General features: G+C 37.0%; 1 protein-coding gene across 9 annotated transcripts in view; it reads right to left on the bottom strand.

The window, feature by feature from the left end:
* CCDC171 (coiled-coil domain containing 171) overlaps window positions 1–19,289 on the bottom strand; it is a 157,624-nt gene that overhangs the window by 123,070 nt on the left and 15,265 nt on the right. For all 9 annotated transcript variants that reach the window (XM_075021403.1, XM_075021409.1, XM_075021400.1 and 6 more), the window contains 3 exons: window positions 15,285–15,431; window positions 4,193–4,285; window positions 1,746–1,906 (listed from right to left, as the gene is read on the bottom strand). In XM_075021403.1, the coding sequence (XP_074877504.1) occupies window positions 1,746–1,906; window positions 4,193–4,285; window positions 15,285–15,431 (401 nt within the window). The remainder of the gene's footprint in view (window positions 1–1,745; window positions 1,907–4,192; window positions 4,286–15,284; window positions 15,432–19,289) is intronic.

Genomic DNA, 19,289 nt, shown 5'->3' with positions numbered 1-19,289 from the left:
GGTTCAAGAACAAGCACTGGAAGAACAGTAGTTCAAGAAAACTTCTAAGTCTGAAGGGAAGAGAAAGATTTTATCTATAACATGAACTTTCTGTATTTTCTGGACAACTCAAATATGGAAACCTACCAGAAAGGAAAAAAAAAAACCAAACCATATTCTCTGTAAGAATAAGAAGTTACATACCAGAAAAACTCATACAGTGTGAAGCAGCTTGTTACATAAAACTACTGATCCAACAGCCATTCCTCCGAACACGGCTGTTTTAAAGAGAAAGGAGCTTTTTTAAAACAGGACAATAAAGAACAAATAAAATGTCAAATCAATGGTATAGGCCTTCTCCAGTTCAAGGAAAGGCACAGAATTTGGTGTTAGTTTAGTGCTATGTATGTTGCTGCCATAGAAATTACACTCAAAGCAAAATCAACCAGGTAGGATGAGATTACAGTTTAATAAACTGATGTTATTCTAGGACCATAGAGAATCTTGAAGTACTTATACAGTTTCCCAACTGTGAAGACTGCAGTGTTCCTGAAGCACCACATTAGATTACCATCATTTCACAAATTTTAACATAAATATCATTTCCTTTTCCTTTAGGAAAAAAGCTTTTATTTTTTTTAATATGACTCTGGTTTACCTAAATGCACAATCTTACATTCAGACTTCTTTTGGCCTTATTTTAATGAAGAGCTCTAAGGTGTTTATAATACAGCACAGGTTTCACCTATGTTACTAAAAACACCTCTGTAACCATGCATACAGAAAGACTCTCTCAGGCCCACAAACTTCCTTTTGCTCTCCACTATTGCTTGAGTGATTAAGTCAACATAAACACCTATATGTACAGACCCATATAATCCTAGACTGAAAGAGATGCCACCTCTGTCTTTTTGCAACCCATTCTACTAGCTTAAGTCTCTTCCCACACCCCCACTGTGGACCACCCACTTTAAGTCTTCTTAAACTTCCTTTCCCTAAACTTCGCCTGCTACTATCCTTTATTTCACCTACTCCTCAGTTCTCTGTCTTTCCACACATTTTTCTTCCTGACGTTTTCTCACCCCAATATATACATGATTCAGCCAGGGAAGACGACTCAGTACTGTGCATCCTATATCTGCCTGGGGAATACAACAAAGCCGTTCTTCCAAAAAACGTCTGTTACTACAGACACAGCAAATTGTGCTGAGCAGGAGAGGAATCTCAAGTAATTTTGCCTGCTCTTACACACTTCACCCCTTTTTCTACTTTTCGTTACCAAGTTAAAACTTTTCACAATTATTCAAAAGCTAAAAATAAAGATTATCCACTATAAATTATACAAAAGTTCTAGACAGAAGTCTTAAAGATTCATCTAGCTCACTGAAGTGAAAAGTAATGTTTTCATAATAATGTAAGTGGGTACAGAAAAAAAAATCTGTTATAAACCTGCCACGTATGTTGTCCTACACTCCTCCCAAACACTACTGGAAACAGGACCCTATCATAACTATTATTTTCAACATTTTTGCTTTGGCAAATAATCTATAACAGATCAGTTGTTTTTTCTACCTACCCATAATATGTATGGTTACTGATATGGACCTCTTATTAATGGAATGCCAGGTTCTGAACCTTGGCTTGGCTTGACAAATTGCATCAGATTGTGTTGTCTTCTAGTAACTGAAAACTATAGAGAATGTAATTTATAAGCAGTACTCAAGCTTTCTACTGCCATTTCACAATGAATTTAAAAGGTAACTTACACATTGAGTTTTTCCAAGTTCTCTTGTGCATTGTGTTTTTCTCTCTCATATGCATATTCCACCTCTTTGAACTCTTTCTTGATCATTTCTAAATCCGAAAGAGCTTCTGCTTGGCTGGCTTTTTCCACCTGCAAAGCTCCTTCAAGGTCTCGAATTCTTAACTACCAAGTGATAAGAAAGCTATTAAAGCAAGTTAGCAAAACTATCATGATCTTTAAGGCTGTTCTACGTTCTGTTCTGCTTTACAGGTAACTATATTCTAATAATTCTATATGGAAGTATATACACAGAAAGCATTGAACACAGGTAAAAATGTATGAATACATACAGTTCAAAATGGAGACAAATAGATACCCTGACCAAAAGCACCTTTTATTCGCCTTTGTTGGTGTCTGGATTTTTCCTTTTTCAGTTATTACTAAGGTTTTCCAGTGGAATCCTATTTTTTCAGTAGACTCACAAAAGTATGGGATTAACAGTAAAGGCTACAATTCCACTCAGCACAAAGCACACTTGAAACTTGTTCATGTATATAAACAAGGAAGAAAACCTTACCAGCGATTCACCCATAAAAGATAAGCCTCTAACTTTAAGGAATGTTACCCTCCCAGTTTCTTCGTATGTTGTAAAAGTAGGGAGAGGAAATTAAGAAAACTAAATCTTTCCTTTTTAGTAGTTTGTCACTTTAAAAAATTCAAGTGCTTGTACATAGAGAAGATCATGAGAATAAGAAAATAACTTACAGAATGTCCTGGTTTCAGCTGGGATAGAGTTAACTGTCTTCCTAGTAGCTGGTGCAGTGCTATGTTTTGAGTTCAGTATGTGAAAAATGTTGATAACACACTGATGTTTTCAGTTGTTGCTAAGTGGTGTTTAGACTAAAGTGAAGGATTTTTCAGCTTCTCATGTCCAGCCAGCGAGAAAGCTGGAGGGGCACGAGAAGCTGGCACAGGATACAGCCAGGGCAGCTGACCCAAACTGGCCAACAGGGTATTCCATACCATGGGACGTCCCATCTAGTTTAGGAACTGGGAAGGGGGGGCGGTGAATCGCCGCTCGGGGACTAGCTGGGTGTCGGTAGGCGGGTGGTGAGCAATTGCACTGCACATCATTTGTCCATTCCAATCCTTTTATTACTACTGTCATCATTTTATTAGTGTTATCATTATCAGTTTCTTCTTTTCTGTTCTATTAAACGATTCTTATTTCAAGCCACGAGTTTTACTTCTTTTCCTGATTTTCTCCCCTGTCCCACTGGATGGGGGGGGGGGCGGGCAGGGAGTGAGCGGCTGCGTGGTGCTTAGTTGCTGGGTGGGGTTAAACCACAACACAGAAGAATGGCAGTACTTATTTTTGTTACTCAGAAAATAAGAAAGGAAAAAAAGTTACCAAAATTCCTTTTTTTTTTTTTCTTTTCTTTCTTAGTTTTTCAGAAGTCCAGTGTGAAGGGCTTGTTAGTATGAGATTACTAAGCAATCATCATTTAGCTTTTTCTCACTTGCTTTTTAAAATAAACTATAATTGCCAGTAGGGTCAAAACTCTGTGATAAAGTTCAGTAATATAAAGATTTAATATTCAAGTATACATATTACATTTTTTCATATAATCAATCTTTACTGGTAACTGCAGATATCACAACTTTGTTTGAAGCCGAAATGTACTCTGAGTAATTATATTTGGAACTGCAGTTTCAGGATGCATTAAGCTCTCACTCCTAGAGAAGTTGGATGTATGCACTGTATCACCAAATAACTGTAAGTGCCCATTCAAAAGATACAGGGAGGGATATTTAAACATAGAATCATAGAATCACAGAATCATTTAGGTTGGAAAAGACCTTTAAGATCATCAAGTCCAACCATCAACCATGTCCACTAAACCATGTCCTGAAGTGCCTCGTCTACACGCTTTTTTAATACCTCCAGGGATGGCAACCCTCCCTCATAATTTAAAGGAAGGTGTCAGAACTATAACCATTATTTTCTGTCTTTGACTCTCGCTTTGTTCAAGCCCAAGTGCTGAAACCATAATGACTATATTCATCATGTGTCCATTCCACGGAGATGCTCATCCAATGCCACCCAGGCATTGCATCATGGTATTACCCTGTGGTGATGATGATGAACAGTAGTATAGTGTTTAACTATTTTGAAACATTTCCTTTCCCCTCACTGTTTAAATGCTAGTGGAATTCTCAAACTTACAAATGTGACATTTTATTTCATTATTAATTCTAATAACTTTAACGTTGCCTGAAAAGCAGATTATTTTTCTTTTCTTTCCTTTTATATATTAGCTATTACAATTTTGACACATTGCAAAAAAACTATTCAGTGTTTTCACTGAAGCAAGTAAGTGGTCTTAATATTTTTGGAAGATTGTATCTTTACAACTTCATTAACTGTTTTACTGTATAATTCTACAAAATACTTAACAAAAAGTTTACCTGGATGATCTCTGAATTTAATTTGGATTCCAAATGTGCTGCTCTCTCTGCTTCAATGTTTTCTTCCAGTTTCTTTATTCTCACTGTAGCTGCCTAAGAGTACATTTTGAAGAAATTTAAGTCCAGAGAAATAGTAAACATGACACAAGGACTATTCTATTCATTCAGTATATTAGGACTCCATACACCAACCTGATGTATCTGACCTACTTGTACTTTGGAACTGTGAGAACTCATACCAAGAAATACATATAAAAAATTTTACATACCTAGAATATTTTTATTTTCTATTTAGTTAAAGAAATCGATGTAGCATTATGTTACTGTTGCATTTTTTACAATCAAGAAAACTGCAGCTGGAGTCAGAAAGCAGAAAGACCAAGTTAAATATTCTACCTATACTGTTACTATTTGCTTTTTCACCAAGGTTGTCACTTGAGACAACATAACCACACCCTGTATGTTCCAATATGTATCAATAGACTACCTACAATTTCAGTGACGAAACAGATGAAGCAGAGAAGATACAGAATTCCTAAAAAATACGTTGGCTTTGGCACCTAATTTCCAATTAAGGTGCCCAAAACAAATTGTTTTGCAGCCCTAGACTAGTCATAGTTTCCCTACAATAAAAATCTGTAAACTCTGCAATGCTTTAAAACACTAACCTAGTATTTTTTTTACTGCTGTGTTCCTTGACCTGTAACTGTTCTGTTCTGTTTTTGTCTAGCAATTATCAGGATGTTCACCATCTCTTTGAACAAACATTTTGACTAATTTAGCCAGTTACTACATCTCATTACACAGAAGAACACCTGTACATGCATGCATAGTTTAAGCAAAGTGGGATTCTCTGAATTAAACTGTTGCATCTTTCTTATCCATTCTTATAACATTCTGAAAAGCACCACAATGCAAATGACTATGCTAAGAATCTACTTGGAAATTTGGATTGCCTACAAAAAGTTCAAGAAGTAGTCTATATTTTTCCTAAACTTTTTCTTTAAGTGATCCAAGCTGAAAAAAATTTCTTTCAAGTTACAATAAACACAAAAGCAATCACCAGATACACATGTCCACATAAAGGCCTGGACACAGAATTTCACTTGGAAAAATACTTTTACCAAAAGCATTAACTAAAGACCTGCTATAATGGAAATACTCATGCAATTTTAATTACACTGTTTTCTATCAACAAAAGCTTTTCACTTTGTTAACTGAATTGAATAGAAATTCATGCAAAAATGCCTATTACTTTCAAGTTAAATCAGGGAGATCAAGAAAAAGGAATTAATACTAAAAAGTCATTTAACATAAGCACATTTAAGGTTACATAAATACAACCAAAGTTACTGATTTTGGAAAAGTAAAACAAAATAGCAAATATGTGAGACTGCATCGTGATTCTGAACATTTGAAAGAAGAGAGAGAACATTAACAGATGTTAAAATAAAAGCTCTTGGCAATAAATTTAAACTTTGTTTGTATAATCACACACTCACAAAAGGAAAGACTTTTGAAATTGACGTCCATGGAAGGCCTACTAAAAAGAAAAGCAGACCTTACCAAACCTACTCCACAGTAAGGTCTGTCAAAAGGCTTAAACCTTGCCTCCTCCAGGAGTTTTATCTGCTTAACATATCTGATAAAAAAAAATCACAAACCCTGCACAAACACTCCCACTATATTTCCATATTGCTAAGATTATTCTAAAAAATAGCTTGCTGTAGACCCTTAACAGTATTATTGCTTCCAAACATCAGGTCCTACTCCCCTCTGCCCTCTAATGGAGGATGAGCAGACTACCTCCTGCTTCAGTTTGGAAGGACTCCTTAGCATCCTCCAACAGGTCAACATCTGTCAACAGGATGGTTTTACACACGAATACTGCCAGCCTAGTAAAAGTAGTCAGTGAACAAAAAATACAAGTGATGCTGATTTCATTTCTTTTTTAATAACATTTAAGAAGTCAGCTTGAAAGTAATTCTATTTTAAGTCTGAGGATAAAAATGAAGGAAACAGTGAGGAAGGTACTTATCCCAAGATTTAGAGTGGGTAATGTAATTTTTAAAAAATAAAATGAAGAAATAGAAACTTCACTGAGAATATTTCACCACATACCCTCAAGAGCAAAAATGCCTTTTCTGTCTCTGGCTGGTTTGTTCAAGTGTCTATTTTCATAGCAAACACTGAACTGGAAAAAGAAAAAAACTGATTCTGCAAGTAAAGTTTTCAGGCATAACTTACTAATTCACAAGATCTGTACTGCATTTGACCTCTAAGTCTTATGTTATTTCCTGAGCACCTGAGTCCAAAGTAGAACTATGCCTTTATCTCAGTCTCTCTTCAGCTGAAATCTGAGATGCAAGCCACTCTCAAATGGAGCCCGCTAGAACTGTTAGATTTCAACAGTCCCAAGAAAAAAAATAAAAACAGAAAGAATACGTAACAGCTTGAGTGAGGGCATCTGAGAGAATAAAAAACTGGAGCAACCACATTCTCCCAAACAGAACATATAGGTATCAGTTCTTGGTATAGTTCTTGTAAAGTAGAGTCTATCTCCTTGAGTCGACATGATGGACACTAACTGCTGGGACAAGAGACACGGTCTAAAGGAAATACAAACTCCCAGATATATAGAAACTTCAGTCCTAAGAAAATCCTGGGACAATGAGGGAAGAGAGGCAGGAGCAAGCAGACACCTGTAAGAAGTGCCAACATAACACTCTTTTCCTGTCTGAAGTAAGAGCAATTCCATTTAAAACCAGACATATTTGCAGATGGTTGATTTGCTTGAATTGTCACAAGTCACTGAAGAATTAACTTGTAGAATTAGCATGCCTATAAAAAGAGAAGCACTGGGAAAACTCATGTTTCAGCCACAGACATTCCTGATGATCTCCGGAAGGTGAGAAACAGGCTCCTAATTGCAAGCAGGACAATGTGTCTAGCCTACTCTAAAAGAGGTATGAACCCTAGGCACTGACCAAAGAAGAGCTAGATGTACCTGACAGGTATCCAATGGAAAGTATTCAAAGAGATTCAAGACAGTACACAGAGGAAAATTAAATTAGAAACTAGAAATCAAAGTATCTGTTTGACAGATAAGTATCATCTTACAGATCATATCCCCATATAAAGGCATGGGAAAACTGACTTGTTTAAAACCATGATTTCTTCACAAGGTCAGGAATCTTAACACCCTATTCTTGCTTCTAAAGCTCATGTTCTTCTAGAGTTTGATTCTTTAAAGCTTTGCCTCATAGCAGCAGTTTGTTACAATTTTGATTTTTAAAACCCTGTTTAAATTAGTTCACCAGACCTTCAGAAAACAAAGACTCAAGGAGAGAAATAAAATTTATTTCGTTCAAGACAAGGCACCGTCAGGGACCTGACAGGAACTGCCACTAATTTCTTGTATTGCTACAAGCCAAAGATGAAGAGTGAACTATATTATCTCCAAAACTCTCAGAAGATTACTCCAGTAAACCTTAATCTTAGCTTACTAGTATAAGCAGGTGTCTTACCCAAAAGAGATTCAGATGTTTCAAAGAGCTTGCAAGAAAATTACATATGTAAATTGAGGAAGTCATATAGATGCTGTCTGTGTCTCGTGGAGCAATGAATATTCTTTTTCCTGGATTCTATGATTTGATTGCTGAAGCTTATGGTACACCATACATGGAGCAAATTTAACCAGTCAGATACCGGCAAATCAGTGGGAAATTAGTGGGAAAACGAAAATTTCATGAGAGATACCTAACCAGTCATTAGCATATAAGCCTTGCAAAGCAATAGAGAGTTCTTAAATAAATTCGGATTTGTTCAGACTGATCTACGGAAAAGAATCTTTGAATCGCTGTTTATCTAAGTGCACATCAGCCACAGAAGCTGCACCTGGATTCCAAGCTGAGTCTGAACTTTTATTTGGGAAGAACACAGCTGCAAAAAAACACTATATAGAAAATCTTGTCTATTTTGCTGGTAAAAGTTCAAATAGGCTCTAGTGATACTTCATATATGAGCTTCCCTTCACAGTGAGAAGCTGCATGCTCTGCCAGCAAGAATGATCCATTACACACTATGTGAGGGAAAGAAAGAAATGTCAGGGATGAGTCTAACCTGTAACACCACATTAAGAATTCCAAAAAGAAAAATGGGATGAGGAGAGGAGTTTCGTGTTCCTGTCTGACAAACAGAAAGACACTGGTACCAGAATCATGTTAGCCAGGCAAACCTCTTTGAATTAGACGAAAGGTGAGAATCAGTATCCTTACTGAACCACATGTGTCCAAAAACTTTACACAATGCCTGTCTAGAATGAAGAAGCTGTGTGAAAACAAGTTATAGAGAAAGGTTGCAGGCCACAGACAACAGTGTCTCAACTGGGAGTCAAATGGCAATACTTTCTGGTTTAGCTTGGTAAGCTTCTTGTCAGGTCCAAGTAACAGAGATTGATCTCAAGGATTGATCCAAAAAGTGGGTTCTCCAGTGGTTACAAAGCGTTTTCTTATCCAACATGGAAAATATTGGTTATTCAACAAGATTCAGTCACTCGTTACTTCCATGTGCACCTAACAGGATCTATGAAGACAGGCATCTTAAGTAAGATACCACAAAGAAAACTCAGAACCTCTGAAGTTTCCTTGGATATTCAAGCTGAGTCAATTTCAGTCTTCATTTAAAGAACAAAGGTATCTGGGATCTGTTTCCATGATAGTACACGCAGAATTGTGACTTTTGAGAAAGAGCAAATAAAAATGACTACGAAAACTTCAATGACAGCCTTAGAACTTGTGGGCAACCATGCTATATGTTTACTCTAATCTCTTATGGTTCAGTCGCTTTTTCCAGTGTCCTGTTGCCTGTCAATGCTAATGTGGTTTCTAGGAGACATTTTCTGCATGCTAACAGTTCGCAATACCATTTTCCAAACTGGCCTTTGTGGCATCCACTTTTCTCAGACCCTTACACTTGCTCTAAGTACTGCAATATTTGTGAATACTGGGGCACTCCATACTGAAAGAGTATCAGAATCCTACATTTGTGCAATGCCACAGCCATGAAAATGTAATCACTTGACATTTGCATTTACATCAAAACACCCTTAATCAGATAAGTAACAAAGAAAACAAGAGGAAAAAAGAGAAAAGTACATTTACAACAGTTACTAAGTTTAGATACAGTAACAGAAGTAATTTTTCTCTTCTCTGCTTCTATTTAGACCACTTCTGCAAGATTTTTCAGTTTCATTTTACTAATAAGTTGCCAGGACACTTACACTTCCCCATGGCTAAGGTCCAATCCCTATGTGAAACACTCAGCCAAGATGAAGTTTTAAGTGAAGAGGACACCCATGTACCTCATATCTGGATCATCATCCACCCACTCTGTTTGTGTGCTTCCATATTCAGATTAAGATCTTACTTTTTCCTACTTAAAAACATTTCCCTATGACTCAGATCAGGAGGTCAGGTCTAAACACATCTTTGGGAGATGTGCTGACCACTTCCACCTAGTGTTAGAAATGCTGATGCCTCTTGATCACGGTAAGGTGGAGCCACCTCCTGTCCGGATAATAAACAACCTTTTAGTAACTATAAAGTTACTTAACTACAACCAATTCTTAACCACTGAAGTAAATGTTCTTTCAGCCTGACGGAATGCAGTCAACTCTCACTATAAACATTTCCTGTATATGAAGTCTAGAGTAACACATATCATTGACAGAGGAGCTATACTTGACCTGCACAACACCAGATAAACAACTACACTGGCATGGGGACTACACGATAAGCCATACACTTGGCTTCACGTTATAAAAAACAAAGAAAGGTAAAACCAACTAGGACTGCTAAACTGATATAGTTTGGTTGCCTTTGGATGAAGTCCAAGTGCATTCCAGTCTGCATCTGAGTTGCAGTTGGCAAACCCATCTGAACTGCTCTCCCTTTCTACAGTACCTTGAGGGGAAAAAGATGTCCCTTTTGGTTCTCATGCTCAGTAGCTGGTAAACCCCTTAACAGTACATGAACTGACACCGTTAATTTATACACGCACATAGACAAGATTAACATGTGACTTGTTACTAACTCCTGGTGAGGGCTACGTAAAACAGTATTCAAACAACTTCAGTCTGATAGTGAGGTAACAGTGAACAGCCTTCAAACTGGACTTGAATAATTCGATGATAGAGGACATAATAAAGAGGAAGCTCCTCTCAGAGACAAAGTCTATTAAGTCAGTGAGTATCTCACTGGAGAAACATGAACTTTGGAGCCACCACAGAGATACTGTTATGAAAATTGCAGTGCTAAGGGGATATACAAGACAGTCACAGTAGCTAGAATTCCTAGATGCCAGTTGTGCATTGTGGAGACACTAGAAAGCAGAGGATTAAGTAGGGGTAAGACATCAAGAAGTATGTAGTCACACTAGACAAAAAGTAGTTTAAAGTTTAACCAGTAGCACTGTTAAGAGGCTGAGGAACCTGTTCTCTCTTGCACTGCTTGGAGTTTTTTCAAGTCTTTTTATGAGAACTATAGCTTACATAATACTGCAGTTCATGGTAAAATTAAAAACAAGGAGAAAAAAAAGCAGGTCTGTGGGTTTGGGGGGTTTTGTTTTGTTTTATCTGGGACCTAAATTTCATGTTTCACTGACTTAGATACAGTAAGAAATACACCCACAGCCTTAAACTATTGCATGTACATATACCTTCTGCAAATACAGAGACAGACCATCACTCAAGTCGTCTTTGCAGTCATCTCCCCAACACAGCAGCGTTACCAAGCTAATACAAGATGACACATTTAGCAGGACATGAAAAGGTCAATATACTTACAGGCAGGGAGCAGGAAAGGCAACGTGAAAGCTAAGGGAATGGTCTTTAAATGGTAACTCAAACTCTTAGAAAAACGGCAACATACTCAGTCTCAGAAATAAAATGGACCAAGTTATGGGACATTTTTCAGGCCTCATGAGAAAGGCTTAAAAACTTGAGAGACCTTGAGCTCCAGCTTACTAAGAGTTGGCAGCCTCAAACACATAAAACAAACAATACAAAATCACTACACTTCTGTGCACAAGACAAAGAGTTTGAAATTTATGAACTAATAATTCTGTTTCTCATGGTAAAATCCACATTCCCCTTTCCTCCACTGTTTGTCAAACAGCTTTCCCACCCAGCTTTTTGGCAGCTAGACACATCACAAGAAACACTATTTTTATATACAAATTGCTCTATATTTCCCAAGAAATCATCTTTCCAGAGCAATGGAGCTAAAGGCTAAAATAAAAGACGCTGGTTCCAGGAAACTGACTCATAAATAGTAGTATCTTGATGAGTTCAATACAAATACATCAAGAATTTGTTCAACTACTGAATCTTAGACTAAAGAGGCAGAATGATAATAGGGTTCCCAATCTAAATTTTTCTGGTACAGTAAGTATGTGTTCCACTTCAGAAGGACTCCACATCCGTGCAATGGTACACCACATTGGTGTCACTGCAAACTGGAAAACTAGCAAGTTAGACACTGTACCAACAGTTATCTTTCAATGAAGAGTCCACAGAAACTTGCCGTTATTCTTTCTCTTAATTTCTAATTCCAGAAACTAGAAATGTCCTCTTTTAGATCACGTTCAGAATAATGACTGAAGGATAAAACCAGACTAATATTAAAATAAATTTTAAAAAAAAGGGGGGAGACCTTTTTCACCTTCTTTTCACTAGTACAGTCTATTAGATATAATTCTTCACAAGAGTTCCACTGTACGAAAAAAAAAGATTCTAAATTTACCATTTCCTTTCATTACTGCAACGCATTTATTTTCCTATGGTCTTCTCCCTTACGTCCAGCAGAGGGTAGTAAAGGCACAGCTTTGTGAACTCCAAAAAAAGTTCATCCTCATTGCACATCAAGAAGTAGCGTGTAACGGAAGATTACCTTTTAATTAGAATTACACTACTCTTCATGGAAATCAGCTTAAGAAGTTCGCTGCCATCAAAAACTTAAGTACACATTTTCTAACTAAATGCCCATTAACACAAGGTACTCTGCACAGAAATTTAAATTAGACGTCTCCTGTGTTCATCTTCCCACAAAAGCCAAATTTCAATCTATAAGCTAAAAATTCCATGAAGACAGATAAAGAAATACAGGGCTAATTCATGAAAAATGTAAACCATTCTGTCTGGGGTGTACTACTTCAAGGTTTCTATATCTGAGTAGAGAGCCATCTCAAATACTGACATCATAGGCAAAAATAAGAGTTGTATTTAACCACAGCTGAAAGTACAGGACTGGTTATCAGAACTTTATCCATGTTTCTAATGTGGGTAATACTTATTTTCATACACTGAGGAGTTTTAAATTGACAGCTGGAACACCACAGAACTTTGTGAGAGTAATACCAGGTGGGCAGAAACACAAGGAGAATTTGGCATGTTGGCACACAGTGAAAACTACCGCCCAGACTTTAGTGCCCTTCTTTAATGCCTCTTCCACAATGTATGGGAAGAATCTGGCAACTAAGAATGTGATCCACAGAACCTAGCATGCTAGTGAGGCAGCTGTTAAGGGAGAAAGGAGGAAATTCTACTGACAGCAATATGTTTAAATCCCAACAATCTCCAGGCTTCACAGAAGCACTTCTTTCTACTTGGGAATGCAGCATGCCCTTTTAAAAGGGCATAGTCCTTTCTTTCAAACACAATTAGAAGGGAAGATTGTGCTCATTTCCCCTCCTTTGTGCAATGCCTGTTCTTGAACACTCCCCCATTTCCTTCCCTTACAGCCTCCAAGACCGAAGTTCCAATAAGTGAGCTATAGAGGTGAAGAGCAGATCATCTGGTCCCTTTGGTTGAGGTCTTTCCACTCTGTTTCAGCATGAATGACAGATAATGCCTCTGCCTGACTGAGCTCCAGAAAGTTAAGAGAGGAAGAGGAATGACAAATTTATATATCAAAGAAAGGTTGCAACTTGATTTCACACTCTGTTAATACTAAACTGTTCCCCCATAAATAATATTTTTCAGAGAGATTACGGGTGAGAGAGCAACTTAAAATAGATTTTATTAACCTGAATTTTGAACATCAGAGTCCCTGCAGCCTTTCATGACCACAGAAAAGGCAGAACAAATTTTGCTCCACAAATGGCGATGCAGAGTACTGGTACCCTGTTAAGATGTAGATGATGCTGTTGTCGCAAACTCTGGAGTTTGAGTCCACTATCCAGTATGAAGTCTACAGTAATCAATGCTGCCTACAGTAATCAATGTTGAAAACTTAAAATATCTAGTGCTTTTGCTTCTTAAAGAATAAAGGTATTTTCAGAGATGCTCATTAGTTAATCTCTCCTTGACTTCAACTATAGAATGGGTAAGTTATTGTTGTAGACCCTTTCAGACATACACACAGCCAATTACTTTTGAGATAGTAAAGTGAGATGCAAGCTGACTAAAGCATACGTATTGCTGTCTAACTTAGAGGTTTTTTTTTATTCACAGGGATCTCTGCTAATTTGCTTAAGCTTTCAAATGCAAGAGGTTTCATCACATACTTCCCTTAATCACTGCTCAAATAGCTATACTTAAAAAAAGTACCACAAGACTGATTTTTCTGTAGTCTGAATATCTCACATACATTTTCTTACAACATTATTGAAAGATTCAATAAGTTAAAAGAATTTAATAAAAATTAAGCAGCAATGAAAATATCTTAGTTGATTGTGGTTAATAGATAGCATTCCCTGATAAAAATCATCTCCATGGCATAGCAGTTACACATTTTCTAGGAACTAAAAGCTTCCTTTTCAAATATACAGATAGTGAGTACACCCAATTACAATATTTAGAAAGACAAATCTCCTCCTCCTTTCAGCTCATGATTCCTACGTCAATATGTTAAAAGCCATGAAGGCACAAAAAAAGCCCTTGTTCAAGCTCTTGGAAGCAAAAATCTTTGTTTTTAAAATGTCTATTGGAACTTCACAGTACGCAGCACTTTCCAACTGAAGGTAATTCTGCCTAGGCCAATATGTGCAGCTCACAATACCTGACAATAGATTTCTTGTAGATCTCTTTGAGGGCACAAAAGTCTACCTTGTTGGTCAATAAGTCAGTGTTTTTAGTTGATGAGCTTTGTTCTTCCCTGAAGGAATTTTCTTTTGTACTTGTCTTTAATGCAGCACTCTACCTACCCAGGAATCAATGCTTTAAACACTTCTTTTGCCTTTAGGGGAAAAATAACAGAGAACAAGCATGGCTGAAAACTGTATGTCACTTATTCCTTTAAGGGCTCCCAATATCCCGCAAGTGTCAATTCTTTAGAATTCAGTGTAGAAAATATTTAAAGATGTTTTTGGTGGAAAACTCACATCAGGATAAAGAATCATCTGGTCACCATGCTTTCCTGCAGTGACAAATGTTCTACCAAGAAAGTCTTGGTCCAGACTATACATACAGATTAACGTAGTTAATACAAAGCCTATCACTGAACAAACAGAACGTTGAAATTTAGGAGAGAACTAGCAGATTAATAAAAGGACACATTTACAAGATATTAAAGACTTGAGATTTCTCAGCAATGGGTGTCACTCAACAGACAGGCAAACTAAAACTATCTGTGGCATTTAAGTCTAGATAGGAAGAGGCTGCCATAACACCACTGTGATCTTCCAGTATGCTATTCTTTCTACCTAGCACAACATCTGGTGACTTTCTCAGCTCCAGTAGATTCTCCATTGCAAAATCACTAATTCTCAAAATCTGTTCTTAAGCAAAAAAGATAGGAAGATACACAGATTAAGAGGTTAGGGAAAATGTACACAGTTCCTAAAGTAAAGTTAGCCTTGTTTTCACGCTTACATAAACCTTTTCCCATCTGCTGTTCAAACACCAGTCTCAAGTCAGGCACACAGTGTAAGTGGCATTCATCCGTTCAGCCTCTTCTGCGAAACAGATGTTCAACATTTTGTTAATCCAGTGTACAGAATTCACAGCCTAAGTGGGATGTTCCATCCCTCAAAAATGAAATTGCTCAGAGTGTCAGTGCTGCTGAGACTAATAGCAATAATCAAAAAACCTTACTTCAAGTTCTTTTTTAAGTCGCTCCTCTCGTTCAGCACTATATTCAAGCTCATTGGCCTGGCGCCTCAGCAGCTCAGTACAATCATTGTGTTCCACTTCCATATCTTTCATTTTCTTGAGCGTATTTTGCAATGCGTTATTCTGCTCCTAAAAATAATAAAGCATTAGAAGATGCTTTTACTAAGCTAAAAAATTATAGTAAGAAGTTCAAAAGAGGAATATTTTGTGAATGGAGACTGCATCAGAACAGGTTATTAAAATCCAATGTGTTAGCACATGTCAACAGAACAATTTACCCAACAGCAGACATGCTCTTCATTCCCCACCAGGTAAAATGTGTTGGTTCAAAAATCACTATGAACATGGCCTTCTGCGGTAATACTAATCAGAGCCAATTCCCCACAGGAAATCTTACCCTCTAAAGAGTACAAGGCTGCTCTTCCAATCTCTTCTCTCTCCCAGCTCAACAGGAATGATGGAGGGGTAAACAGTTAAGTGCATTTGACGAAATGATAACATAGGGACAGTTGCTCTATTTCATTCTGGTTTTAATTGTTAGAACTTGAAATTGAATCTGACATTTTTAGAAAAAATTACTCCCGTAGACTAAATAATGTCCATTTCTGCTATTCTGAGAAAGACTTTCTTCCATCTAGAAACTTAATTACTTTAAAAATATCTACATGAACTCTGAAGTTCTCAGTAGAATAAAATAATCAAGCTGCTCCCCACTTCAATTTCTGCATTCAGAAGTTGAACCAAGCTACAGGCTGGGATAATTACTAACACTACAGGACTCAGCAGCTCTGTGGAGTCACTGCTACAAAAATCCACATTCACACCACACCAGGCTCAGAGGAAAGTAGCCAAATAATGAACCCCCAGTAGTCTAGTGTATACTTAAGCTGGAGATCCCAGAAGTTTCAAAAAGAAAAGCTTTGGTCTAGTGGACAGGAATAAGCTTTTCTGTAACTAGCATCAGAAACAAGCTATAAATCCAGTGATTTAGTTGGAGGACCTTTGGAGACCCAATTTGTTAAAATTACTTTCTGTGTAAAATACAGAAAGATTACAATAAGTCCTCCTGTTCATTTACTCCTTTTCAATATCATGGCAAGAGACATTTTATGAAAATAAACCAGCTGGTCTGCAATTCTGCTATTATTTTTACATCACATAATCTTATTCCTAGAAATTACTAATCATAAGGCATCTGCAGAGCAGGGAGGAGGAGAAGAAATTGAATTATTCATATAGAATGATTCTTCAGAAGACTGAAGTCTGACAGAACCACGTTTATACATTAAGATCAAAGAAATACTAGTCTTTTCCACAGTTTGGAAAACAAATTTTAGAAGTTCCTCCAGATTTAAGGTAGAAAGTTTTGGCCACTCAGACATTACACTGAGGGAATTATGACTCTTCTACAGTGCTAAGTGTTACCAATTAGTAACTGAAAAATTAAGTTTATTTTCTCTCTTCTTTCATGCGCTGGCACTATCGCTTGATTTTTTTGGCATCCTCTGAAAAGATAACAAGGACCATGTATGTGAAACAAATGTGAAGAAAAAAATGGGAACTTCAGTAAATCAATGTATTGCAAAAATAGTATACCTGGATATGGACCAAATTTAAGCTAATCCTCTAACTTTGCCTGTAATATAAAGCCAATGCACAGGTTTCTTCCCATCAGCATACTGAAAAAAATTTTTAATCATTTTTATATAAATACACAATTACTCCCACTTTCTCCACACTGGAAAGATACAGAGATATTTATCTCCTCAGGTATATCTTCCAGGTATTAACAAAAGTGAGCTGGGAAAAGGGCACATGAAATAAGTAATACATAGTTTGCTGGAAAATACTACATCAAGACTTAAACACATTTTATACTGGAATAGTAGTTAACATTAATCAGACTAAAATTGACATGAATACATCAAGCTTGTTACACAAGTCAATATGAGTTGTGGGATGGATTTCAGAATCTTAAAGAAGCCTCCAAATTTTTCAGACTTGGTATGAAACTGGGCAAGACTATCCCCGCAGTCACCTAGACTTAGAAGGTTCAAAAACAAACCTAATTCACCATGTAAAAAAAAAAAAAAATAAAATAAAATATACACACATGTATACCTGCATGTCATATACACACTTACTCTCTATATATATTTGCTTATGAAAAACGTGGCTGATTTTTTTTTTTAAAATGTGTATAAACAACACGATTTCACAAGTAGTCTAAGGAAAAATGGAGTGCTTCTGTGAAGGACTATTATATTCTGACTAACCACAAGGTGATGCTATTGCACTTACTATTGAACTCTACATCTTATGAAGTGGATGGCATGCTAAGTACACCCAATAGAGCACACTGCAAACCTGTTAGAAAGCAGAGAGGATTACTTTCTCTCCTTATCTTAGAGACACATTTCAACAGGTTAAGCTGACTTCATTTCCACGCCTACCTCAGCATTTTCATAGCCAAGTTCAGAACTACAGTTCATGAAGTGCAGCTTTTCCAATGAGGATTTGCATACACACTTAGAATCTCATTTCTATGTACATATTAAGGCCAAAATTGAATTCACTTTACCTAGCTTTCATTTCATAACTCAAAATAACTATGAAAGTTATTTAAAACAGGTGTGTAAATACACAATGCAGAAGACTGGAACACATTTGAAGTCATAATTTATAAACCCAGATTCTTCTGATATTTATTCCAAGATTAAATCAATTAAGCTTCCAAGCAACAACTAAGGCAGTCGAGTCCATATTTAACATTTATTTATGTTTTTTTTTTAATTTGCTGGAAAAGTCCATATTTAGCATTTATGTATGTATTTTTAATTTGCTGGAATTTCATAACTATAGATAAAACCTATAAGTAGGGTGATGGGCAGGGAAACAGCTACAAAAGCAAAGTGGGAAAATGGAACGATTTTACTACTGAAAGCAGGTTAGGAGTTGACACCTAGTAGTGAATATGCATCCATTGACAGAGAACACTATGTCCCAAGTAATCCACTGTTCCTTCAATCTGAGGCCAAACATGACTTGAGAGCGTGTAACTCTCCAACATTGCATTTTTTATACAGTATTAAAGTCACTGAATGTGGCTTCTACAAAACACTGTATAGAACAGAAGATGAGTCCATTCCAAAGCCTCCTCAACATAACTCAGCCTATTGTTAGCCAGAACTCAGAGCCAAAGCCGCACTCTTAGCCTACTTTACCTGGCAACTTAAAAAAAATAGCTTTCTTCATAGCCTATACCTAACCCTACTTTTTTAAGCATCAACTTTGAATGAAAACTGCATCATGTTTCTGTAGGTTTGAGGACCTTAGGGTGTCACCTGTCCATCAACTCGTATGTTTTTCTCTGAAGCCTTCTCCTTCCCTGGCTTTCTCTTTTTTTTTTCTTTTTTTTTTTGTTTAACTATTCCTTTATAGTTCTCCTAACTGTTCCTTCAAAGCACTGTTCAATGTATCCACAAAATTACTAGGGAGAGGAAGGAACTTACTTTTTGTCCTTTCAGAGAAGATCCAGTTCAGTGGGATCCTTCTCCACCATCAGGGCTACTGGTCATTAAGGTAACAACAGAGTGCAACTCCTTTTGCAGCCCATGCACAGAAACACTACATATCCACACACTACCTGATTTCTACTTCAGGTCTCATTATTGCACCTCTCTTTCCAGCTCTTGCCTTCAAACAAACAGCTGAAGAGTCAGTACACAGTACTTTTGGAATACATGTAATTAAGGGATTCTCTCTACCCTGTTTTTTTAGGAGCTGCTCCAACAAGTGCCGTATAGCATCTGACCTACAGCACCATGATGTAGTACAACAGGTAGGTTGGCTACCAAACTGCCAGGTAAGCACTGTTTTGTGTCATTTGGGAAGACTGCTTGGCACTGCCTCGGCCTGTCCCAGGCTTGGAGTTGACCAGGCAGGTAGAAAGTAGGGCTAATTTTCTACTGCTTAACCAATGCCCGG

The sequence above is a fragment of the Buteo buteo genome, chromosome Z (assembly GCF_964188355.1).
Source record: "Buteo buteo chromosome Z, bButBut1.hap1.1, whole genome shotgun sequence".
In the NCBI taxonomy this organism is placed as follows: Eukaryota; Metazoa; Chordata; class Aves; order Accipitriformes; family Accipitridae; genus Buteo; species Buteo buteo.
This window is presented reverse-complemented; position numbering and strand designations above follow the sequence as displayed.